This window comes from Barbus barbus (genome assembly GCF_936440315.1).
Source record: "Barbus barbus genome assembly, chromosome: 5".
Classification (NCBI taxonomy): Eukaryota; Metazoa; Chordata; class Actinopteri; order Cypriniformes; family Cyprinidae; genus Barbus; species Barbus barbus.
The window spans coordinates 5634307-5660748 of NC_136733.1; the positions used below are offsets into that span (position 1 = coordinate 5634307).

General features: G+C 36.0%; 2 protein-coding genes across 7 annotated transcripts in view; one reads left to right on the plus strand and one right to left on the minus strand.

Moving 5' to 3' along the window:
• Nucleotides 1–1676, plus strand: part of LOC306869931 (RING-type E3 ubiquitin-protein ligase PPIL2-like) — a 45448-nt gene extending 43772 nt beyond the window's left edge. The window contains exon 22 of the transcript XR_013784220.1: nucleotides 1521–1676. The gene's annotated coding sequence lies outside the window, so the exon portion shown is untranslated. The remainder of the gene's footprint in view (nucleotides 1–1520) is intronic.
• ypel1 (yippee-like 1) overlaps nucleotides 1–26442 on the minus strand; it is a 42424-nt gene that overhangs the window by 3978 nt on the left and 12004 nt on the right. For 3 of the 6 annotated variants that reach the window (XR_013784221.1, XR_013784222.1, XR_013784223.1), the window contains 3 exons: nucleotides 22646–22689; nucleotides 20363–20471; nucleotides 8985–9098 (listed from right to left, as the gene is read on the minus strand). Coding sequence is in view for 3 of the 6 variants with exons in the window: in XM_079416890.1 (XP_079273016.1) it covers nucleotides 16701–16790; nucleotides 20363–20471; nucleotides 22646–22689 (243 nt within the window). In the remaining 3 variants the exon portion in view is untranslated. Of the gene's footprint in view, nucleotides 1–8984; nucleotides 9099–15086; nucleotides 16791–20362; nucleotides 20472–22645; nucleotides 22690–26442 lie in introns of those variants that run through there. The other 3 variants (XM_079416890.1, XM_079416889.1, XM_079416888.1) reach the window with 1 other exon arrangement.

Genomic DNA, 26442 nt, shown 5'->3' on the forward strand with positions numbered 1-26442 from the left:
AGCTATGCGATCAATAAAATGGCAAAAGCAAACAGCTTTAAATCAGAAACAACAAAACAACAGACTGAGGGGGAGAAAAGGGCAGATACAGAAGATTAACAAGACTCTGATGAGACTGATTAGTTCAGAATATGAAGAGTGAGAGATTGAAGTAAGAAATGTAATCAAGTAAAACTACAGAATCAGTTCAACCACAAATTTTGTTATTTACTTACCCTCACCCTAATTTAAACCCGTAGGGCTTTCTTTCTTCTTTGGAACACAAAATGTAAAAAGTGATGCTGACTTAACTTAAAAAAAAATTGAAGTAAGGCAACGGGTTTCTTCAATTTTTTTTTAAGTTAAGTCAACTTCTGACTTTTTACAGTGATAAGAAGCCTATTAATGGAATATTGTGTGTCATCATCAAGCAGCACGCAGACTCAACCGGAGTAAAACAAGCAAAGTTTCACAAAAGTAAAATATTTCATTGTGTTTGGGGCAAATATCTGCACTCCTTGAATGCCAAATTTGGGGGCTGTAGCTAACTGCTGTAATCACTGTAAAAAATTTTTTATAAAATTGTTGTTTCGTCTTAAAATAATTTGTTACCCCCGCTGACTTAAAATGTTTAGTTTAGTCAACTAAAATATTCCAGTTGTCCTTTAAATTAACATTGAGTATCTTAAAACTTCAAGTTGCCTAAACTAAAAATTTTAAGTCAGCGGGGGTAACAAATTATTAACTTTTTGAAAACAAAATTTTTTACAGTGTTCTTGTGTTATAATTATTATTTTTTTTTTAAATTTTTTTTTTTTTACATTTATGATTAGATTTAATTTTTATGTTTTCAGATTTCATTTTATGCTAAATGCATCATTTTTTTTTTTTTTTTTTTTGTGTTTTTCAGAATACTTCTATTTCGCTTTGATTTTTTTTTTTTTCAGTTTTAGTCATTTTAGTACTTATTTCAGTTACTTTACTTACTAAAGTTTTTCATTTAATATTTTATTTTATATCAGCTTTATTTCAAATAATGAACAATTCCTAGTTTTAGTTAAAAACAATACTGCTTTAGAGTCAAATCTTTTCAATGAATCAACTGATCCAGTTCACAAAAGCGGCCTAAATGATTAATTCATAAATCAGATTGATTGATACTGACTTGGTCCATACAGCTCACTGGAGGGTATGTTTATCAGTGAATAATGACTTAAATTTAAGTTTGTTTTCCCACAGAAAGCTATCATAAGACTGCAACAGATTTGGAATGTGTGTACGAGTCTCTCATGATTCTTATTTGGTCGTTAAGGAGCTTCCTTATTCAGTTTCATAGATAAGAGGGCCCAGGTTATTCCTCAAAAAAATCATCTTTTTTGTTCCACTGAAGAAAGTCAGTCAGGTTTGGAACAACATGAGGGTAAGTAATAACAGAACGTTTATTCTTGGGTAAACTAATCCTTTAATAAAAAGACACGGTGGAAGGTTTAGTCCGTGTCCTTCATATCTCTGTGTGTGTGTGTGTGTGTGTGTTTGTCTAGGTGGGTGGATAAGAGGAGAGACACCACCAGCTGCTCTCAGAGTGAAAGAGCTCTTTACTTTCCCTGCACAGTTATAACGCCCGCCTTCCCTCTGTTCCCTCTCATTCAATAACCCCAAAACTACCTGGCGTCAAACCACATTAAAGTTATGCAAGGTATTTCTGGCCCTCTTTTTTCACTGAGCAATAACCACAGTCCTGTGCTTGAGGGCGTAAGCTCGAATCAAGTATTAAATGATACAGAACGTATCTTGCGCGAGACAGAACAAGTACATGTGTCAGCTCTGTCACCATGGTAACAATAGATGTGGAGTGCTGGAACCACTGAAGTGTGTAGGATGCTAAAGTGTGATGACATCATAGAGGAAGTCAACTTCCTGTCCAAACACAGGTCGAAATCAATGACACACAGGGGCAATTACCATTATGTAGCTCTTATGTATTATATAAAGTAAGATTCACACAGATAATATGAACATTATGGAGCTACAGTATTAAATGGTGACTGTTCATTTGCAATATTTAAGGAATGTGTGCTTTTTACTGCTTTTTTTTTATACAAAAGGAATATTGTACTGGAAGGGACATTCACAGCAATTAGGATTGATAAAGCAACCAGAAGGCATTGATTTTCAATAAAAGTTGGCTATTTTTGGCAGACTGACAATATGCAAGAGAGCAATGCAACAACATTTTTGTCATTTATATACAAACAGAAATCTTGTAGAATGTGAAAGTGTTTCAGTGTGTCCAAAAAAAATATTTTCCAGTCAGTAATTTTAGTGACTTAATTTATTTCAGTTAGTTGCAAGGCAATATATATATACACACACACATGCATATAAATGCTGCAGCATTCTTTTAAAGAGCACCTATTATGTCCCTCTTTTACAATATTTAATATAAGTCCCAGGTGTCCCCAGAATATGTCTGTGAAGATTCAGCTTTAAATATCCCACAGATCATTTATTATATCATTTTGAAAATGCCTATTTTGTGTGGAAGCAGAAACATGCTGTTTTTGTGCATGACTCTTTAGATGCAAATGAGCTGCTGCTCCCCGCCCCCTTTTCCAGAACAGGGCTATGCAATTTAGCTCGTATCTCAGATATTCTGCCAAAAAAATGTGTTTGGTTTTGATTATCATGTCTATCGCGCTGAAATCATGTGTTTTTAAAGCCACATCAGTTTAAACTTCTGACATAGGGTTTTCTGAGCGCACACATCCAAAAAACACACACAGAAAGCGGCTGTCACACGGCATGTGAGTACTAAACTAAGTTCTCTTTCATGTTTTATTGTATTTCATTAAGTTGCCAGGGCAGTGTTCGGGCGATGAAGTCATGTTAATTGTTTGAAAGTGTGTGTTTATCTGTGTGTCAGGTTATGGGTCATACCATCGTGACGCTTGTTGCCGGGCCTCCCTATGATGTCATCAACATCCCAGAATAGCCGTGGTACTAAAAGCTAGTAGGAGGCAAGTGCTCTGGACACTTCATCGGTTCAAACACTCCAGAGAGGAAGAGTGAGAATGAAATCATAGAGAGAGTGATAGAGCAGGGTAGAGCTATATTTATACAGTAGAATAACATCCCATAAACACTCAAGAGAGTCAGAGAAAACAGGAACAGCACTTGGAAAATCCCTCTTATTGGAAGAAATGGATGAGATGAGATGAACTAGACTTCCATCATAAAATGTGCTCAAGATACAGCTCATTCTAGCCAAGAACCACACATTTACATTGTTTGATTGCCAAATGACCAACCCATGTGAGCTTTAGGTGTATACTGCCATTCAAAAGTTTGAGATCAGTACTTTTTTGGACAGAAATTAATACTTTTATTCAGCAAGAATGCATTAAGTTGATCAAAGGTGACATGGAATTTCAATTTCAAATGAATGCTGTTCTTTTGAACTTTATATTTACCAAAGAATCCAGAAAAAATGTATTACTCTTTAAAAAAAAGAAAAAAAGAAATACAAATATTTAAATAAGAATTCAAATTTTTGAAATTGAGATTTATACATCATCTGAAAGCTGAACAAATATGCTTTCCATTGATGTATGGTTTGTTAGGATAGGACAATATTTGGTCGAAATACAACTATTCGAAAACTGGAATCTGAGGGTGCAAAAAGATCAAAATATTGAGAAAACCACCTTTAAAGTTGTCCAGATTAAATCCCTAGCAATGCATATTACTAATCAAAAGTTCGGGTTTGATGTTATCGAAAAAAAAAAAAAAAAAAAATATATATATATATATATATATATATATATATATATATATATATATACATATATATATATATATACATACACTCACCTAAAGGATTATTAGGAACACCTGTTCAATTTCTCATTAATGCAATAATCTAATCAACCAATCACATGGCAGTTGCTTCAATGCATTTAGGGGTGTGGTCCTGGTCAAGACAATCTCCTGAACTCCAAACTGAATGTCAGAATGGGAAAGAAAGGTGATTTAAGCAATTTTGAGCGTGGCATGGTTGGTGCCAGACGGGCTGGTCTGAGTATTTCACAATCTGCTCAGTTACTGGGATTTTCACGCACAACCATTTCTAGGGTTTACAAAGAATGGTGTGAAAAGGGAAAAACATCCAGTATGCGGCAGTCCTGTGGGCAAAAATGCCTTGTTGATGCTAGAGGTCAGAGGAGAATGGGCCGACTGATTCAAGCTGATAGAAGAGCAACTTTGACTGAAATAACCACTCGTTACAACCGAGGTATGCAGCAAAGCATTTGTGAAGCCACAACACGCACAACCTTGAGGCGGATGGGCTACAACAGCAGAAGACCCCACCGGGTACCACTCATCTCCACTACAAATAGGAAAAAGAGGCTACAATTTGCACAAGCTCACCAAAATTGGACGGTTGAAGACTGGAAAAATGTTGCCTGGTCTGATGAGTCTCGATTTCTGTTGAGACATTCAGATGGTAGAGTCAGAATTTGGCGTAAACAGAATGAAAACATGGATCCATCATGCCTTGTTACCACTGTGCAGGCTGGTGGTGGTGGTGTAATGGTGTGGGGGATGTTTTCTTGGCACACTTTAGGCCCCTTAGTGCCAATTGGGCATCGTTTAAATGCCACGGCCTACCTGAGCATTGTTTCTGACCATGTCCATCCCTTTATGACCACCATGTACCCATCCTCTGATGGCTACTTCCAGCAGGATAACGCACAAAACAAAGCTCGAATCATTTCAAATTGGTTTCTTGAACATGACAATGAGTTCACTGTACTAAAATGGCCCCCACAGTCACCAGATCTCAACCCAATAGAGCATCTTTGGGATGTGGTGGAACGGGAGCTTCGTGCCCTGGATGTGCATCTCACAAATCTCCATCAACTGCAAGATGCTATCCTATCAATATGGGCCAACATTTCTAAAGAATGCTATCAGCACCTTGTTGAATCAATGCCACGTAGAATTAAGGCAGTTCTGAAGGCGAAAGGGGGTCAAACACAGTATTAGTATGGTGTTCCTAATAATCCTTTAGGTGAGTGTATAATATATATGATTTATATATGATATATATATATATATATATATATATATGTGATTTATATATTTATATGATATATATATATATATATATATATATATATATATATATATTTATATTTATATTTATATATATATATAACAGCTAATAAATAATATTGTTGTGTAATAATATTTCATAATATTACTATTTTATGTTCAAGTAAACGCAGCCTTGGTGAGCACTAGAGATTTTTATATTTAGTAAATAATTGTTTAATAATAACATATATATATATATATGTGTGTGTGTGTGTGTGTGTGTGTGTGTGTATATATATATATATATATATATATATATATTGTTTTTTGACTTTAAAGAAGCCAGCTATATAAAGTCGCTGCTGAATGATTTTCCAACTTTCAGCCAAAAAGGTAGGACGTAACATCACATGATTAAAATTCAGAAGATATTAAGTTATTAATGTCACACTTTTCAGATTTTTCCAAAACCCTTGCTTGCTTGTATGGAAGCGAGGTTCAAAACAAAAAAGCTAATAGTGAGTTTATAAGATTATAAGGTTTATATATTGTGTCATAAATTCACACTGAGGTATGAAGTCACAATTAGGAGATATATAGTTGAAATTGCACAATGTAAAGTCAAATTGTGAGCTATAAAGTCATAATTATTCACTTTTAAATTTGTTCTACTTGGAGGCAAAATATTTCATATTGAGTGCCTGAAACTAAATCAGAAAGATTTGTAACAAAACTTTACATCCAAATCCATCAACTAGGTCTTTTTGGAAACTGCACAGCAGCCTGGGAGCTTGTAAACACAAATTTGTTTCCCAGAAGATAACAACCTGTACTCACTGGCTCCAGGAAACTGCGTAAAGTTAATCAGATTAGAGCTTGTCATTTTGAGAAAACTGTAATGTATGCGTGAGTGTGCATTGTACGACTAAGACATCTATTAATCAACAAATCCCAATAAAACAAAAGATTGTTCTCAATACTGTATTGCACTTGTTTTTTGATAGAGTAAACTAACAGCCCTCTATTTAACATAATTGGTTTCCTGATGCTCTGGCACAGTTGTTGTGCAGGGACACAAGGTCCAGACTACTGCTATGGTGGAGGAAGTCATTATGTCATCAGGACCCATCAAATTTCATCATTTCCTGTGCTCAGTATGTACTAGTCTGTGCATGTCTGTCTGTCTGAACAGAGAGGTTGCTGTACTGAAACGACTCAGGTTGCACTAATGTGATAGAACTGGCATTACCTTTTGAAAATGTCATGAAAATTAGAAAAATTAAAAAAGAAAAGAAATATTATTGGATTTGGACAACTACAAATGACTGTCTTGGAGGGGAAGGTGTTTGGATATAAACAACAGTGGTGCATTATGCATCATTACATGAATGAGTGCATAAATCAACTTCTCTTTTTCAACACATTACTTTTTCTTTTCTTTTTTTTAATCATTGTCTGCTGGCAGAGATTTTGTAATGCTCACCAGGGCTGAATTTATTTAATCAAAAATATAGTGAACACAGTAATATTGTCCAACTGTTTTCCATTATAATATATTTTAAAATGTAATTTATTCCTGTGATGCAAAGCTAAACTTTCAGCATTATTACTTCACTCTTCAATGTCACATGATTCTTTTGAAATCATTCTAATATGCTGGTTTGACTTCAAGATACATTTATTATTATCAATGCTGAAAACAGTTTTGGTGTTTGATTTTTTTGTAGAACGTGTCATAAATGTTTTGAAATTAAAAGTTCAAACAAACCATTTTTATTAGAAATCATTTGTAACATAAATGTCTTTACTGTCACTTTTGATCCATCCTTGTGCAATAAAAATATTTTCTTTGTTCAAAATTTTAGGGTCATTAAGATTTTTTTCAGTGTTATAAATCACAAAGAACAGAAAAAAAATGCTCACTATAATATTAAGTTGTCACATATAATTTGCATAAACTTTCCTAATCTTTTTCAAATTGCAGGAAAGGCCCATACTGTCACACAATGAAAAATGATATCACTGGAAATCAACTCTCATTGAAAATAAATGAAATTCCGATGCTTTTTTTGATGCCTTCATAACAGATCAGAGAATTTCACTCATATAGGAGAGAAGAAAAAATAGTTTTGTATTAAATGTGACACAAAGTTTCTCTTTTTTCCATTCAACATGCCACTGTTGTTTATTCCTGTAAGGCTGCAGTTGCAGCGCCCAGAAGTGGGTCAGAGTGGCACGGTTGACTGGATCTGTGAATGAAGAACCTTCTAATGTTAATCTGTGCTTTCTTGTCCCTTTCTGACCTTATCTCTGTCTCTAATGCTCATGCACATCCTTAATCTACAGCTTTAACTGTGCTATTTTAAGTGGCATCACTGGCATGCATCACTGTTATTATGGACCTCAGTCAGGGTAGATGAGTTAAAATACTTTCTCCTACTTCAGCTTAATATAACAAGATAAATGCAAGTAAGCAATTTTTAAACTGATTTCTTACTCTGTAGCTCACACTCAGAGTTAGGGGTTTGTTTTAAGCACCTAGAAATGCCTAAGCAATACTGTAGCATTATAGGAGTGAGTTATTCGTTGGAAAGCACCATTCACAGTTTCTTCAGGTAATGTAAAAATCGAGCTTTTAATATCTTTATATTAAGTCATTCATCTTTTTTCACCTTCATACACATTTGGAACAACTGTGTGCATTAGCATCTAGAAACCATTGCACACACACACAAACTCCTCAATGTGGATGTCCTCAAGAACAGTCCCTTAGAGGCACACACTCAGATTTAGGCATACATGCCACTAATTAAGATCTTAATCTGTGAGGATGTGGAGGGCAAGTTTCATGAGGACAACACACAAACACAAAGCATTTTAGAAAGTGCGCAAAGCTACTGCTAGGAAAACGGTCAAAATGGAGAAAAGCAAATATGCAAGCATGTCATTAAGGATCCCCTGGGTCTAGAAGGAACCATTTTCCTTTACATTAATGGTAGGTGACATTTAATGATTTACAAGAAAAGTGTTTTAGTACCAGTGGCTCTGAAGTGGGCGTATATGACACTTTCATCATTCATAATGTCTTCGGGTGAGAAAATGGGCTTCATGTCATTGTCTGGGATTCTGGGTAAATGATCATTTATCAATGGATGTCAAAAATGACTTCTATCCACCTTTATAAAAAGGAAGATCATGGCTTTGGTAAATGATTTCAGGCCTGTGACGCAGGTACTCCAGTTGAGCTGTTAACCCTCTATAGTACGCATTTGTCGAACAATGGAATATTTTTTACAAATTGGCTTTTTTTTGTTGTTGTTTGGACTTTATAATTACAAAAGCAAAAAAAAAAACATGATCATGTTTCAGCACCTATCTATAGGTTTTCAGGAAGCAGCTCTGTTGTTTACGGTAATGTGACATTTGATGCAATGCTGTGGTGTTCATGTGACGGTCTGTGCTCTGGTTGTGTGGAATTAGTGTATATGTACAATGTCAATGCTGTATTTTGCAGTGACCTTCAGCTCTGTCTGCTGACAGTGTTGGTTGTGGGTCTGTACGAGTATGTGCGCACGCACACACACACACACTTGTGTAAACAAACCCACAGGAAACTCTTTCAAGACTTAATGGTACAGATAATTCTCAGTTGTTTCTTTAAAAGTGTTAAAAGTGCAGGACTTGAATAGAAGTATAAAAGTCATGTGACTGGCATATTTCAGATAAATAGTTCTTAGAAGAATTTGTTGATAAATAATTGAGTTCATATTTACTTTTGATTGCAGACTTTGGTATCTTGGTAAATCTGAGCACAATATGAGATTTGTGTTTATGGTAGAACTAAGCCAACATACATGGCAATAACTATATACAACTATATACAAACCATTCTGTTTTTATTTACTCACCCTCATGTTGTTCAAAATCTGAATGACTTGCTTCCTTTGGTTTGTTTGTCACAGAAAGCTATCAGATCACTTCAGAAGATGTGGCTCAACAAATCGTCTCCATGTAATTTTTTCCTATGGAAATGCAAACAACAAGGAACTAGTCATATGTTGCTTCTGTCTTGTTACCCAACAAGGCTGGTGATGTAACTCACTTCAAGAAAAATAATTACAATGGGTTGAGCTTGTGAAAAAGAAAAAATGAATTTCCTCTCCAGTTTAGCAACACTAGGATAAAGGGGGAAAATCGAGAAGAATGGAGCATGTGATGTTAACAATTTTATCTTCTGTCTCTTAAAAACATTACCACACAAAACAGGCAGTTTTATAAAAAACAAAACTAAAAGCAAAAGTTTCTTTGTTCTTATTAAGCGTGCTTTAAAATGATATGTTCACTGTGAGAAAGGGAAGCGAGAGAAAAACAGTTGTGACGTCAGAGCAACAAATAATGTGACACTGCGGTGTCTAATCACAGGACGTCCAACAGGTTGTTAACGCAAGTGTGTCATCAAAATATGCATGAGTGCTGTTTAGAAACACCGTCAAAACCACATTTTCTGATGCTGTTATTATATTCTGGCTTTAACATCACTTAAGCTACATTTACAGGTTTGTGACATTGTGGCAGTTATCTGGGAAAGTAATTTCAACTTGTCCTTCAATTTGAAAAAATAGTGAAGATTGCATTTTATTCAAGCATTTACAAACAAATTTTCAGTAAAAATTTTGATATTTGAAACTATTATAGTGGGTGTATGAACTTCTGCTGAGGACTAATAGATCCTGCTGACAAAAAGTTTGTGAACCCCTTGGGTAAGGCACTGTGCTGAAATAAATGTTAAAACGAAACAATTATAGTAGTGTCTGAAAATTACAGTCAGCACATTATGAGTGTTCAGAGGTGTGTCGTAGAATTTCTTCAATTCAGTATCCTGTCTTTTAAGATATTTTTTAGGTTTTTGTCCTTAAAACTGTATTTTTTTTCTTAGACTAATTTCCTATGCACTTCATCTCAAGCCTCCATTGCAAATTCCACAAGGCCATTTTAGAGCTAGTAAGGGAGGCTTGGTACAGAGAGAGAGAGAGCGTGTGTGAATTACCTGTGCGTTTCTCAACAGTGTGCGACAGTAGTGTCTTCTTCACTTAAACTGTAAGTTTAACTGCTTTAAAAACAGCGATATTACCACTTCGCTGCAAAGAAATATCATGTAGCTTTTCAGCTGCGAAACTATTTTGATAGTCACAGGGCTGCGCTGATAAACAAGTTTCTGTGTGCGTGTATATTTTCATGTCTGTGTGAGTGTCCGTCTGTACTGTGTGTGTGTGTGTGTGCGCGCCTTTGTATAGGAGAGAGAGTGGGAAAAAGAATGCTTGTTTTCAATCGATCATAGAATGTATTTTCCTGGGGAGAATGTGGAAATAGTTTTCCTATCCTATCTATTGTTATATTTATTATGATCAGTGTATTTATGGGTTTTGGTTCTTTTGGTGTTATAGGCTGTAAGGTACGGTGACTCAGTAGTGCACAACACAACTAAACCTCCACAACACAACGGAAACAAGCCGCAAAACAACAAAATTAGCACAACACAATGGAAACAAGCCGCTACACAACGGATACAAGTCGCAACACAATGGAAAAAAACAACACAACACAACGGAAACAAGCCGTAATGCAACAGAAACAAGTTGAAACACAACAAAATTAGCCCAACACAACGAAATTAGCAAAACACAACGGGATTAGCACAACACAACAGAAACAACGGGAACAAGGCACAAGCACAACACAATAAGATTAGCAAAACACAATGGAAACAAGATGAAACGCAACAAAATTTGCATAAAAACTGAAACAAGCAACACCGCGAAAATTTGCGCAAAAGTCCTATGCGATATTGTTGTGTTGTGCCCTACTGGGCCACCATAGGTAAAGACCATTGAAATAACTGAAATCATTTGGTTAAGTGATATGGAACTGTAATGTAGTCAAGACCTGCCTGGAACTACTTTAGCCCTGGCTTTCCTGAAAAAATAATTGCACACCTTAGAAGTAGTCCCATTTCAAAATGGCAATTTGTTCTATTTAGATAACTTTGCAGTCACATAATAAACATTTTTCAAGTGCCTTTACAAAATATAAGCTTCACATGTCTAATTTAAATGATCTAAATGCTTTAGGATGTGCATTATGATAAACAATGTTTCTGAAACTAAATTTCTATGGTAATTGATGCAGTCAGGTGCTGTAACTCACAATATCTGTTCTCAAACAAGTGAAGGAGACAGTCAAGTTCCTCGCATTTATGAACTTACGTGAATGTTGTTTTGCCCCGAAGCTCTAAAATTGCAGTCCCTACTGGATTACCTAAAAATTTTTGGGCTTTATTTTGAAGGTTACCATGGAAACAGTAGCAAGGAAACACAACCTAATGGTTGCTTTTTCGTGATGATAAGCCAGTGTAGCTAATGCAGCCGGTAGACTAGAACTAATCAAATCATGATCTCTGACAATGTTATATAGAGCTGCTATATTCTTTATTTTTTCTTCAAAATCCACCCTCTCACCATCACTGCACTAAGCTCTGTTTACTCAGTTTTTTTGTGCCAGGAAAAGCATCTTTCTTTTAGCCGAATAATAATTATGCATCAGAGTGCATGTTAATGCATGCATGTGTGTTCGCATACGGTCCTTACAATAAATCATTCAAAGCTGAAATTGGAAACAGGGAGATCATGTCACACAAAAGTCTCTCACATGCACAAAAAACAGGGCCTAATTTCATTTCAGCGTGAACATGCAGCACACTCATGTATTAAGAAAATGAAAACAGGCCTATAGAACGCATACGGATACTGACTGTTTACGTCAAAACGGGTGCACAAACTACATTAAGCCTTTGTTTGGATCAAGTTAACCACGCAACTTTTCACCTGTCTTTATTTAAAAGACTGGCAAGTCTGTTAGTCAGTAACTAAAAACACTTAAACGGCCTCTAAGCCACACGGCAATAAAGTGCCGGTCGCTAGGAAACCACAGAATATTCTTAGCACAAAAAAGGGAGTGAGAGTTTGAATGTCCTCAGCGGTGAGAGAGAGAGAAAATCACATCTTATCTGGTTTAACCAGACACCTTATCCAACGGCCATCGCTGTTCTTTGTTCCCCAATCTTGTTGGTAAAGTTGATAAGACAAAGGCAACCTCCAGACCTCCTATGCATTAGTGTGTCATTTGGCCATACTCACGCACTTGATTGACGACGCATTCGACCGTTAACTGAATATGTCAGACTGAGCCAATTTTTTTTGACCTATTAACACATCCATTGTCAAATGACTGGACTCTTGCCATGTTTTGTCTTGACATACAAGTTAGCAGACATTGTGTTGAACATTAAAATTTGATGTTTAGTCAACCTTGAACTTTCAGAGCAAACGTTTCTTGAAGATAAAAGGTTAAAAGACATGCATATAGTAAGAGAGAAGTTCTGTTCTCATATGATAAGAGATATGTTGAGTTTAACTATGCTTCAAAACACACTGGCTTTGAAATGTTATGTGCATGTTTTATAACGATACTGGGCCAAAACGTACCTGGGTGGTTTTGCAAGATTTGCTCTTGCCACAGGCCTGAATCTGTTTAAATTTTCCATTGTGAATGCACTTGCTTAGGAGGTGATCTGTTGATGTTTTTCTGTTGCAAAAGAACAAAAATGACTTAAGCCTATGCCTGTTAGACTAGGGTTAGGATTAGGGTTAGATTCAATTCATGGCGTGAAAGTTTTTCTAATCATAGCAACTATCACATCAAATGCTAGGACACCGGCAAAGGATATAAGTATCGCTTTTTATTTTTATTTTATTAATTAATTTTTTCCCCTTTTTATGTTTACTATTGAAATGTTGTTGTATGCATTTGTCAATTTTATTTAATTTCTGTATTTTCTTAAATGGGTGTATATAGAGTGTTAACTTTTAGTTTTAGTTACTTTTTCTTATTTGTAAGTCGCTTTGGATAAAAGCATCTGCTAAATGACTAAAAGTAAGTAAAGTAAGTAAATGTTAAACTATTCCAGTAAGTGACATTACTATAATAACCCCACTGTACACAGTTAACTAAAACCAAGACCATAAAAACCAGTCAACTGAAATATATTTTAACTGAAACATATTACAGTGTCAAAAGACCAAAAACAGTCCTGTAAAGATATTTGATCAACAGGAGAATGAAGTCCCACAACAGAAATGCATACAGACATGTAAAAAAAGGCTAGTAAACGTAATGCAAAAACTGCTTTTTGTTTTTATGAAGGCCAGTAAAAGGATATGAGTTGTTCTTGATTTTTTTTTAAAGAAATATCCAACAAAACCGCAGTACCATTTAAGCTTTATTGTGATATCTGAATAGTTTACAATACAATGGAAACAGACAAATGTGACTTTTCTTTACTAGGACAGAATGCAAAGCAATGTAATCAAGTAAAAAGAAGAAAAAAGCTTTTTTTGCATTAAAGAAGAAAAAAAGAAAGAAAGAAAACCAGGCACGACTTAATATAGCCATTATAAATACAACATGCTGTAGACCTTATATTTTAACAGTCCTAAGAAAATAACAGCAAACTTATACAATCGTTTCCTTTGGATACCACTGTTGCCTTAAACTAGATGTTGTTTGAATGACAAATCTCAGATTAACAGCTCTAGAAAGGTTTGAAACCAGTGTCACTAAAACGAAACAGCAGTAAACAATCTTTTCTACTGCCAATATCAGAAACACCTTAATATGTTTGCTGTAAAAGACAAATCACAATCCAAAAAAGCTAACAAATAGTCATTTCCCACTTGGTATTCCACAAACTCGATTTTTGGTTTGACCAAGTGGTTCTCAGTAAAAAGGTTTCGGGTGAGCGATGTCTTATTTTTTGGTGCACACTCACAGTGACACTGGCCTGGATCTAGTTCTGTTTCTGAAAATCTTAGGGAAAGCTGTTTTTTTTTTGTAAAACGGTCTGGGTCGGTGTTTGTATTGTGAAATTTCGGCAGGTGAATCCAGCTCACCGCTGACCATGATGCTAAAACACGACCAGCAGACATTCTGCTATTAGGCTCTCGACAGGAAACTATCGAAAAATCAACTTTAATATTAAAGAAAAAAAAGAAAAAAAATACAAAGCTCATTATCATCAAGCTAAGAGAGCACACATCAAAACACGCTGTGAGACAGCAAAAGAAGTGTCATAAAGGAAACAGCACAGAGGAACTAGTGAACAACAGCAAAAACGGCTACAAATAAAGTGAGGGAAGTAAGGGAACACGCATACATGCATCCAAACACACACACACACTTTCTCTCTCTCATTCACACACATATATAAAGCCAGAGGTACAGTGAACAAAAGTGATTCAAGTCAGGGAAGTAGAGAAACTAACCCAGTAGAAATATGTATAAAACCTTAAATATGTTACTTTATGTACAAAACTGTGTGAGAGGGACAATGTATTGTCTGTAACTCTGTATCATCTTTCAAGTAAGATATTTCTACAACTATTTTGTTTGCATTGTCTTTGACTGATTTGAAGGTCACGTGACCGGACTGACCTTATTGGCGGCGAACGCTATCTGAGGGTTTGCCACTCGTTCTACTATTGCCCGCCATCCCACCCACCTTTAAGCACGACAAAACCTCGATATTCATCTGTATGATTCGATATATATATATATGTATTTAATTATATTCGATGAAAATCTACATTAAATGCGCCTCTTTACCTCTACAGGAAGCAAGCTCCGCCCCCTCCCATTCTAACAGCCCCGCCCCTTTTATATACTTTGCAGAACACAACCACTGTTTCATAACATCTCTAGCTTTGACATAGAACTATGAAAAAATACTGGATTATATTAGACTTTCAAGTGGATAGAGGTTCTGTGAGGTTCGTTTCCAAGTTCGTGTCGTTTTCGAGCTCCAGCAGAGCTTAAAATAGATGTGCTGGGTTCTCGGAGTCATGCACCGCACAACACAGGAGAGGGAGGTTTCTTTTCTTTTTGTTTTTTTATCTTTTGAAGAGGCACAAGATTCATGCTGCTTAGAGGCAAAGATGTGGAGAAAAGCTACAAAAGGAACACTTCCGCTCGCATGCTCTCAGACAGTCCGGGTAAAGTGCAGAAGGTTTAAAGTGAAAGCTCCGGATTGCATTTATCTCTATTAGCAGCAAAAGAATCGTGTAACGCCACATTGAATGGTGTCCGATTGTAAAATTCGAGACCTGCTTCTAATGCGCGAATCCAATTGGACGAATTACGAGCGTAGCGAACAGGTCTGCCAGCCTGCGGAAGAAAGCGAAAGCAGCAGATTTTGTGTGTTTGAAAGTAGGGGGAGATGATCAAGCCAGCAACCACCCAACCCTGAAAATGATTCAAAGCATCTAATACAATCATTTGATTATTTTCCATGAAAAAAGGCCATAAAATGGACAGACTTTTGCCTCTAAACCCATGAACAAGGCCTCTGCAAAGTGCAAACAATGTAACTGCATTCAAGTATGCCATAAAACATAATGCGTAAAACACACTGAGCTAACATGCGTGTGCATGTCCAAACATGTGGTTTAACACATAAATTACACATAGCAATGAACATACACGATTGTAATATCAACAACAATAGTTATGTAAAATCTTGTCATCATTTGGCGTGAAGGGGGATGAAAATGTAACACAAAAAATGTTCCAAGGACACTAGTTTCAGTTTTCCCCAATGTCCAGTGCATCCAAACGGCTGTCGCTTGTCTTGCTTTGTTTTGTTTCTCTCGCCTATAGTACGGTTGCAAAAATGGAACCTGCCACAAATGCCAACTCAAAGACGCGTGTTTGTGTAATCTCACCAAAAGCACCAGAGACAACTAAAGCTCCCGTAGGGGTCAGACGCTACTGCTGTACCAGAGTGCCCCACGAATTGCACAGTGAAGTCATCCGAGGAAGAAAAACATTTCGATTCGGAAATAAAACGGGTAAAACGCAGGGGAATTGCCATGCCACTGCAATGCTGAACGCCCACCCCCATCTGAAATATACTGCTACATTGCCTAACCCTGAAACCAACCCCAACTCTTATAACGTAGGTCAATTGTCGCTACCCCAGAGTGAAAGGAAAGACAATCAGAATGGGCTTGACTCAGAGAAGGAGAAAAATGCTAACCAGTAACATCAGTCCACCAGGAAGGACTCGAGATTCCTGTCGAAAAGAACGAATGCACACTAAGACGCATGCCTCCTGCTCATTCACGAAAACTGAGGATGTCAAATGAAAAAAGTGAGACTGCTAACAGCTTACACACGAGGAGGGCCGAGCACACCGAAACCAGTTAACGGGGCAGTCGATCAGGAAGGGAGAAGGTTCGGATCCCAAAGTGTTGACATGTACATCTCGGAAAAATGTCCTAGAGAGTCTTTCAGTGACCGTAGATGTCTTCGATTCGCTTTCCGTCACTCTGCCTTTGAGTTTTGTGATGACCCAGTAGAGATGTCAGGATGTGTCATGGTCGACGGTGGCGTGTGTGCGCGCGTGTCTGTACGTTTTTTTTTGTTTGTGTACGTGTGCGTGTGGTGGTGTCACTCGGCAAAGTCCACGGCAGAGCAGCCCAAAGGTCACTGAGCGGAGAGGAAGTAGGTGAAGGTCACTCCCAGCCATTATCTTTGATCATGTGAGCCAGCTCGATGATGAACTTGCCTTCTTTGTATTTCTGACTGCTCTCAAATGCATGCTCCTGTAACAGAGACAAAAACCGACCAAACGTCAGGACTGAGAAACGTGCAGTTTTGACTACTGAAATAAATCAAACAATATTTCTGTCTACTTAAAGGGATTGTTCACCCAGAAATTAAAATCCTGTCATCATTTACTCACCCTCATGTCATTCCAAACCCATAATTCTTTGGTTAATCTTCAAAACACAAATTAACATATTTTTAATGAAAGCTGAGAGGTTTCTACGCCTCCACTCAAAGTTCAGGTAACAAAAACTCCAAAAAAGATCAGAAGATCCAAAAACGCTATAAAAGCCTTTAAAAGAGTGGTTTAATCCAAAACCTAGGCTTTTAAATTTGTTCTAGCGCTTGACAAACACATTGCCTTAAGCTATGCACTATATCTATGCGTTTGTCGATCACTGTTTAAATGCACATAAAAGCATAAATGAAATCTGTTCATCATATAAGGTGATTGAATCTCTTCACAAGATTTGGATTGAAACACTCAATTCATATGGATTTGTTTTATGACATCTTTATGACCTTTTAGGATCATTTAAATGTTTGTTTCTTGTATTTTCAATGGAGGGACAAAAACCTCTCAGCTTTCATTCAAAATATCTTAGTTTGTGTTTCAAAGCCTAACGGGCTTGGAAAGACATGAAGGTGAGTAGATGATAACAAAATTTTGATTTTTTTGTTTGTGTGAACTGTCCCTTTAACAATAATGAAAAACAGGATTTGTCTTTCCCTTCAAAAGATTATGATATTGATATGCTTCCTCACCAGTGCACTCAGACCATGTATTGAAGTTAAACTACAAAAATAGAAACTGCAATGTTTATATCACAGCTGATACATATACTATTATATGACATATGCTACATTTACATATGTCTTTTGCTTAGCGGCCATCTCCTTTTTCTAGTACGGCTGCATCATTTTGGGGGGAAAAATAGAATTGCAATTTTTCTGAGCTGATGACTATAAAATAATGAATAATAATTATTATTGTTTACTGCTGCAATACTGTTGCGGGAACTACACTGATACTCATCTTCATCACTTTAGCATGGTCAGCTTAGCTAAAGTCTTTTTGACTGCTTTAGGCTGTCTGAATCTCCTCTCACAGCTGTCCATTACTGATCGGACTTAAATCTGCCCACTAGAGCAGTGGTGTGTCATCGTGCCTCTGGTTGTAAACCCTACACTGCCAGCTTCGACTCAGTTGGCTTGAAATAAGAGCTGTTTCTGAGAGTTTCTCATCAGATGATGGTGAAAAGAGCTTCGAGAAACTGGTCTGTGATCAGTGGTTCAGAGTGGCTTGAATCTAAAGGCTTTGTAATCAAACGTGTGGAGACCTGAAGACTAACATGATTGAGTCATGAGTGTAAAATCCCTCTTAACCAATCCTGGGACATAATTGACTTATCAGTAAGCCCCGCTCCCCCCTTTAGTTACTGTTGCTCCCTCGGACAAACAAACGGAGTTGCTTATTGTCTTACAATGACAGCTGCAGTGTGAAAACCTTGTCCCACGATGTTTTAGCACAATTTTGGACACAGAATGGGAATTAAATATTCCATGAGGATTTATAAAATATTTCTAAATAAATACGGTGGGTAACTCGAAGCGAGGGTTTACAGATCTCAATGCAAGCAGGAGAAGACTCATATTACGGTCGGTCATCACGATCGCGGATGACAACATGCAGGATCAACACTGTTCATGTATCGCAGGGTACGATTAAATTAATGTGCATTTAACCAGTTTAATATGGAGAGGCACTGAAATACAGACCTTCCTTTATGTGTTTTTGACCTACACTGTACAAGACGCGAGAACAGTCTGCTATTTAGGTTTGTACGTTAGCATGGACTCACTAACTTTAACGTTAGCTAGTTTTAGCCAGAGATACCTTGCTAAAGCACAAGATAACATTAGCGTTCTGCTTGAGCAGATGAAAATTGTAACTTAATGAGTGTATGACAACCAGAAAATGAACGTTTTTGTTGAATACTGGGTTGAATACTTTGGGACATTTTGCTCTGTTTTGTTTGGATTCAGGAAATGTAATAAAATAAATGATATTGCCTATACTCTCAGGATACCTGGAATCAGTGTTACAAGTACCACAGGCACATAGTTTTTGCATTTTTTGTAAGTATGCACATTGGGACGCAGGGTATGGCGCTGAAACCTAAAGATGTCCGAGTTTCGCTCCCCGTGCGAAATCTGCGTTCAGCTTTAGGTGAAATAATTATTAGATTACAAAAAAAATTGAGTAATACATTAACACAATACTACTGCATTCCAAAGCAGAGATATATTAAACTTATCTAATTACATGTTAATGGGGACAAATAGCTAAGTAAATTTGGATAGGTTGGAATATATGAAGAGTTTATATAACTTGCAAAAACAGATAACTTTCAAAAATCCTGTTTTTACTGTTTTATTGTGTTAGTTAGCTGTATTTTGAGTTATTTTTTTACCTAATCAAAATAACCCAACTGCAGTTTGATTGAGATTAATTGGAATGCACAATGAAAAAATCATGATTTCTTTTTATAGTATTATCTGTTTTTGCAAATGAACTCTTCGTATGGGAAACATATTCAGCATTTTTATACTGAGTAGCTCACCACTGATCCAAATGAACCTAAATCAATATAAAACAATATTTTGGAGTTGGTAAGATTTTTTTTTTATTTGTTTTTGCCTCTTATGCACAGAAAGGCTCAAAAATATATATTAATACATATACATTATATATTAATACATATACTGTGAAATATTATATATTTTAAAATAACAGGTTATATTTGAATATATTTTAAAATGTAATTTATTTTTGTGATCTGGCAAATCTGAATTTTCAGCAGCCATTATTCCAGGCTTCAGTGTCAGAAAATCCACATCCATAATCCAGTTTCACATAACTGATACAGAAATATTTTGCTAAATTATAAATGTCTTTACTGTCACTTTTAATTAATGCAATGCATGCTTGCTGAATAAAAGTATGAATTTCTTTTAAAAAATATTTATCGTCTATTTCTGTACTTTCATGTACGATGAAATGTATTCAAATATGAATAAAACATCATTTCAAATCTTAAATTCACTTTACAGATCTGTTAAGCATCATATTATGAGATGTGTCCTTGTTTTAATGACTTATTAATGAAAGTTATTCTAAAATGTTATCAAAACTGATCTATTATTCAGTGTCTGCTGTTTGGATTGCGTATGAAAACACAACAGCATGAACACTTGCAGCATCAAAGTGGGTCCTAATTGAGCGCTGAATAAAGACATATATAGAGCTAAATGTGTGAGAGGTCAGAGGATGTTAATTCTGGTCACAAGAGACCAGCAAAGTAACAGGATATCAGTAGACAAAAATAAAGAAACCCACACAGCTCAGATTAGCCAACTGCAGAACAAGCACTCTGACAAGCATGTATCAGCAAAGTGTGACACCTTGAAACAAAACGCAGCTTGTCTTGTGAAGCAAGGAAAAGACATTATAGCATTTCAAATAATAGTCTATAATTTTCATGGAACGGAAGGAGAGTTAACTTACGTATTTCCAGCCCAGAGTGGTTTTACAATTTTCACAGTAGATATCCGCCACAGCGTGTAAACCTGTAAGGAGAACCCTTTCCTCTGCTGGACCACAACCGACATTCACACTGAGGGAAAAGAGTTTAATCAATGGTCAAAATGATTATTCATGTGACCGATGTGTTTCTGAAAGTCAACCTTTACTGAAGCAGAACTACAGCAGATGTGATTGCTATCACTGGAAACACTGTGTCTACACTGGAAGTGACCAGCGGCCATGTAGCATCACAGTAGCTACAACTAGAATAGCTTTAAAATTACATTAAATTTAAATCAACTGACATAAAATAGACCATGCATAGGCTATTTTAGATGTCACTACATACACTGTAAAAAAAAAAAAAAAAAAAAAAAAAAGTTGATCCAACTTAAAATTAAGGCAACCAGCTTCAGCAGATTTCTGAGTTCTCTCAACTTATCTTTGTACGAGATTCTCAACTTTTTGTTGTATAAACTTAAAACAACAAGTTGAGAAAACTCAAAAATCTGCTGAAGCTGGTTGCCTTAAAATTTTAAGTTGGCTCAACTTTGTTTTACAATGTACCGTTGGTAAAATCATATACGGAAACTGCAGCATTCAATTCAATACAATTGACGTTTTACAAATGTTTTGCTCATCTTTAATGAGGCTCAAATATTAGTAGTCCTACAAATTAGCAGCAAAGCAAAATATTATTTAAATTAGCTGATGGGGACCAGATGCATTACATAATGAGCTGGCTTTGATATAATTGTCAAAACTTATTGAAATACATGCTGAATAAAAATCATAATCTCACAATTTACACACAATATTGTTCCAAAGTTTGGGGTTGGTAAGATTTTTTTATGTTTTTGATTGAAGACTCACAAAGGCTGCATTTATTTAACTGTTTTCTAATCCAAAATATATTAAAATGTAATTTATTTCTGTGATGCAAAGCTGAATTTCCAGCATCATTACTCCAGTCTTCAGAGTCACATGATCCTTCAGAAATCATTCTAATATACTGATTTGTGCTCAAGAAACATTTCTTATTATTGTCAATGTTGTGCCGCTTAATATTTTTGAGCAAACCATGATATTTTTTTCTGGATTCTTTGATGAATGGAAGTTCAAAAGAACAGCATTTATTTCAAATGGAAATCTTATATTATAAATGTTTATACTGTCTCTTTTGAATAAAAGTATTAATTTCTTTTTTTTTTTGAGTGCTAGCACATGATATCTGTAAATAATGTGACGTGCATCAGCAGTTTTTCCAGTGGTAATGTGAAGTGATCTAATTTAAATAATTTAGCATTTCATAAAGTCTGTATAGGTCAATATTTAATCATATTTCAAGAGACACTTAACTCTTAATGAAAGAATCCTTCTTGTGTTTGTGTTTTTATATCTTCACAATGGCAATGCTTAACGCTCATACACTATTGTGCATTGCCTGAGGAATGTCACAGTTCGCTAACACTAACACATTTAACCTAGACGTTATCATCGTAATATCTCGCACACACTGGAGCGCTAGCTTAAACACATGGGTAGCGCTATGCTTAAATATGATGAATCATCAACTCACATTATTAGATAGCAGTGCTATGTTTAGGCCTACAGCTCTTGTAATATGCAAAACAGCTATTCCTCTTCCTCTATGAGCCTCAGATAGAGATATAAAGGATAATGTGCAGTCACCCAGTCATTATGACAAAATAAACTCCCTCAGGGTGATATATGACCCATCTGCCTTGGAATCTGTCTGGGTTCATTTTGCATAAATGACCAGGTACATAAACCATTATGTACTATAACGTTCAAACGTTTGGTGACGGCAATTTGTTTTTTAATGTTTTGAAAGAAGTCTCTTCTGCTCACCAAGGGTGCACTTATTTGATCAAAAATACAGTAAAAACAGTAATATTACAACATTACTCCAATTTTCAGTGTCACATGATCCTTCAGAAATCATTCTAATATGCTGATTTGCTTGAGCAGCTTAATATTTCTGTGGAAACCGTGATACTTTTTTTTCAGGATTCTTTGATGTTCAAAAGTTCAAAAGAACAGCATTTATTTGAAATAGAAAGCTTTTGCAATATTAAAAATATCTTTATTGCCACTATTAATAAATTTTTTTATTTATTCCTTGCTGAATAAAATAATAATTTCTTAAAAAGACAGACCCAAAACCTTAATAATAGTGTATAATTTTAATTCACGACATGGAAAATGCTATAAATTATTGATGTGAATGAGATATATACTTACACTGAATTGAAGAGGTAGGCTCGTCCCTGGCTGCCTTGGAATGACTAGAGAGACAAAAAGAGAAATATAATGTTATATATGAATGATAACGTTACATCAGAGCTCTCCCACACTCACAGATACATCAGACCCACACATTTTCCATGAAAGAAGCATTAGAAAGAGTGTGTGTGTGGGTGTTGTGGTGCTCTCTGTATGTTTGTCTATGTGTGTGTGAGTATGTTCAAGTTCATGGAAAGTCTGTCTGAAACACACTGTGTTCTGACAACCAAGCTCTGGTCACAGGCCAACATGTGTATTTCATAAATGAGTCTCGGCGTATGGGTGAGCGTGTGGATTTATGAGACTACATAATAAGCTCCACACATTGAGCTGACTAGTGGAGAGTGAAGGAACAGAGGTGCTTTTATTCCTCTTCATAAAAATGGAGATAAAGCTGAACGCTGACAGGAGGCACTTCTGTTGGGTTCCCATTCAGTGTTTAACGGGTTTGTTCACCCAAAATGAAAACTGTCATCATTTACACGTTGGCCACCTGTATGGCTTGCTTTCTTCTGCAGAACAGATATGTGTGTGACCCTAGACCATTTGTAGCAATAGCCAAAAATACATTGTATGGGTCAAAATTATAGATTTTTCTTTTATGCCAAAAATCATTAGGATATTAAGTAAAGATCATTTTCCATGAAGATGTTTTGTCATTGTCTTACCGTAAATATATCAAAACTTAATTTTTGATTAGTTATATGCATTGCTAAGGACTTCATTTGGACAATTTTAAAGGTGATTTTCTCAATATTTAGATTTCTTTGTAACCTCAGATATTCAAATAGTTGTATCTCGACCAAATATTGTCCGATCCTAACTAATCATACATAAATGGAAAGCTTATTTATTCAGCTTTCATATATGTATAAGTCTTAGATTTGAGAACAAAGCAAAATTTAAACAATATTCACTGAAATCCCTCAAATCTGATGCAGATCTCCTTGGCACGATGACAGAACTACGTGCAATTTGTGAACAAATCTCTTGTTTGAAACAGATCTTTTCAGTGAATCAGTTCATTCAGTTTATAAAACCATGATTTGTTCATAAATCGGAATGATGCAGTTCAACTGACTCAATGCTCAGGTTTCAACTGCTAACAGCGTTCTGGAGAGGACTGACAGTGAATACAGACTTAAATTTCAGTTTGTTCCTCAAAAAACATACGATTCAAAAAAGATTTTAATAGTCAAGTCACATGAACTACTTCTATGACCCAAAGCTTGATATCTCCATTCCCCATTCAGTGAAACTGCTTGGAAAAAACTACCAACACACCACTGAAAACGACTGTGTTCCACAGAAGAAAGAAAAGTCTAGAAAGTCTGGAATAACATGAATGTGAGTAAATGATGACAGAACTAATCCCAAAAGTGTATTTCCAATCATAAATGCCAGTTGTTTTTTAAGCTGTCTGCGTCCCTCTTTTTCTGTCAGTATCTCTGGCTCTTTAATCTCTTTCTGGCCACTTTCTCCTCCCTACTCTATCTCTCCACTGATGCTTTTAAAAGCATTAACCTGTTTAGCCTCTACCACACCCTATTAACACAGATAATAAAGTTTAGTAGTTTAGTGTTTTTAGTAAAAGCACATTATAGTAGTAAGATATGTGCAAATGTTAGGCAAACATATTCATGGATGGCGCACTGAATGCTCTGACACACCAGCTAAAAATATGGATTACCAAGAACACAGTGCTTTTCAGATTAGGACAGCTTTCTGGGAAAACTTTAACACAATCTCACCAATGCAGTTAATTATAAATGAATATTCAAACCATGCACATCTAGGATTTTTCTACAAATGCAATGCATGCTTGTTGTTGGTGTAAGTGGCTGGATTTAGGCCAGTGTGCTCCTGGTGACCAGCTGTTATCCTCGGTCGCAAGAGCTGGGACGGGGCGAATCGGCTTTACTTTTCCACTGCTGATGACCTGAGTATAGCTGCAAGCCTAATAAAGACTGTTAAAGCCCACAGCGGCTGTCTGCGCTCTTCTAAGAGGAGTGTCTAACCAGCTCGAGCTGAAGGCAAACGGGTAATTTTATAGGGACACTGACACAATGAAAGGCCCCCAACTGTGTCATTTTACATTGTGGGACAAGTAAATCTGGCTTTAGCTACAATGGTAGTATGTGCATAATGCACATGGGAATGTGAGGAGGGGTGAAAGCAGTGCATTTAGGAGGAAGAGAATGCATTTAAGCCAGATCAATGAGATTTAATTACAGATCTGCCTCCATTATGATGTTATAATTACAAAAGCAGTGCGCGACAGTCATGGGAAGCATTCAGTGCAAATAAGCAAAGAGACACATTAGTGGCACAAAATGTTTTTTATGCAAGCTCCCGATTCAACTGGACATTTAGTATGAAGGTATAGTGTTTTTTTTCTTCAGAATTTCTTTTTGTAATTCATTCATTACAGAGTGCAAGTTACTTTTTTGCAGCAGATATTCACTCACATTGTTCCAAATGACTGCTTACTTTAAGGTTTTTCACATGGCTTGAGGATATCTTGGTAAGTGTTGCTTGGTTTTCAACAACTGTAACCATAACAGCAGGCCACACAGAAGGGATCCTTGGGATTCGACAACTCGCTCTTTTTTGCCAGAGGATACATTTCTCTTTTAAAAAGATTAATGAACACTTTAACGTCTTTCCGCATGACAAGGGCCAAGGCTATTTAGGTTAACCTGCAGATGCAGTTAAGTGAAGATCAATTATTTAAATTGGTGGTTTGGATTGTGGGGCCTAATGCATTCAGTAAATGTTGCATGCAAACTAAAGGGTGAATACTATTTCCTACAAACCTGGAATAGCATTTCAAAACTTTCTACCAAATGCATGCACGCTTGTACTGGAATTGGTGGCCTGTTACATAAACTGCTTAGACTAGTCAACTATTTTTTTACTTTAAGATTGGTCATAACTTTTCCTAGTCAGTTATATAAAAACTGGTCAATTAGTTCAATTTGAACCCAGAAAATAAGGATTGCTAGTTGTTAAGACTTTATCTGAATTGAACGGTCATGATTTTAATCTCTCATTTTAAAAATGTCTTTAGCATAATCAACTGTCAAATGTGACAGTCAGACTGTGATTGCCTTTGGTTGAAGTAGTTACAAGGTTGCCTAGTTCAACCAACGATACATACATTTTAATTAGAAATCACAAAGGTCACAAAGATTACTAATAACATACACTTCAAAAGTATGAGGTCAGTAAGGTTTCATTTTATTCAGCATGCATGCATTAAGGAATAGATTACATTTTAAAATATATATTAAAACAGTTATTTAAATATTTTTTCACACTATTACTGCAAAATAAATGCAGCATTTGTGAGCATAAGAGACTTCTTTCAAAAAAAAAAAAAACCTTCCAAACAAAACTCGTAGGTGTATGTAAATGAAAGATTAAATGCATTCTGGCATATGTCCAAGTTATTTGTGCATGCTTAAAATTATATACTTTGTTGAAACTATGCATTGAAACTACACAAAGTGTTACTGTGCTCCAATCAATGGAGATTTGGAGCATGTAGCATTGCTTTATCATTTCATATCAAGTCAAGTCAAGTCAAGTCGAGCTTTATTGTCATTCTGCTACATGTGGGGACATACAGTAGAACAAAATGTCGTGCCTCGCAGGACCACGGTGCTACATAAATACAGACATACAACAATGAAGTAAAAAACACTATAAACCTATACACAACTAACCTACTGACAGATTTTAACTAAGTATAA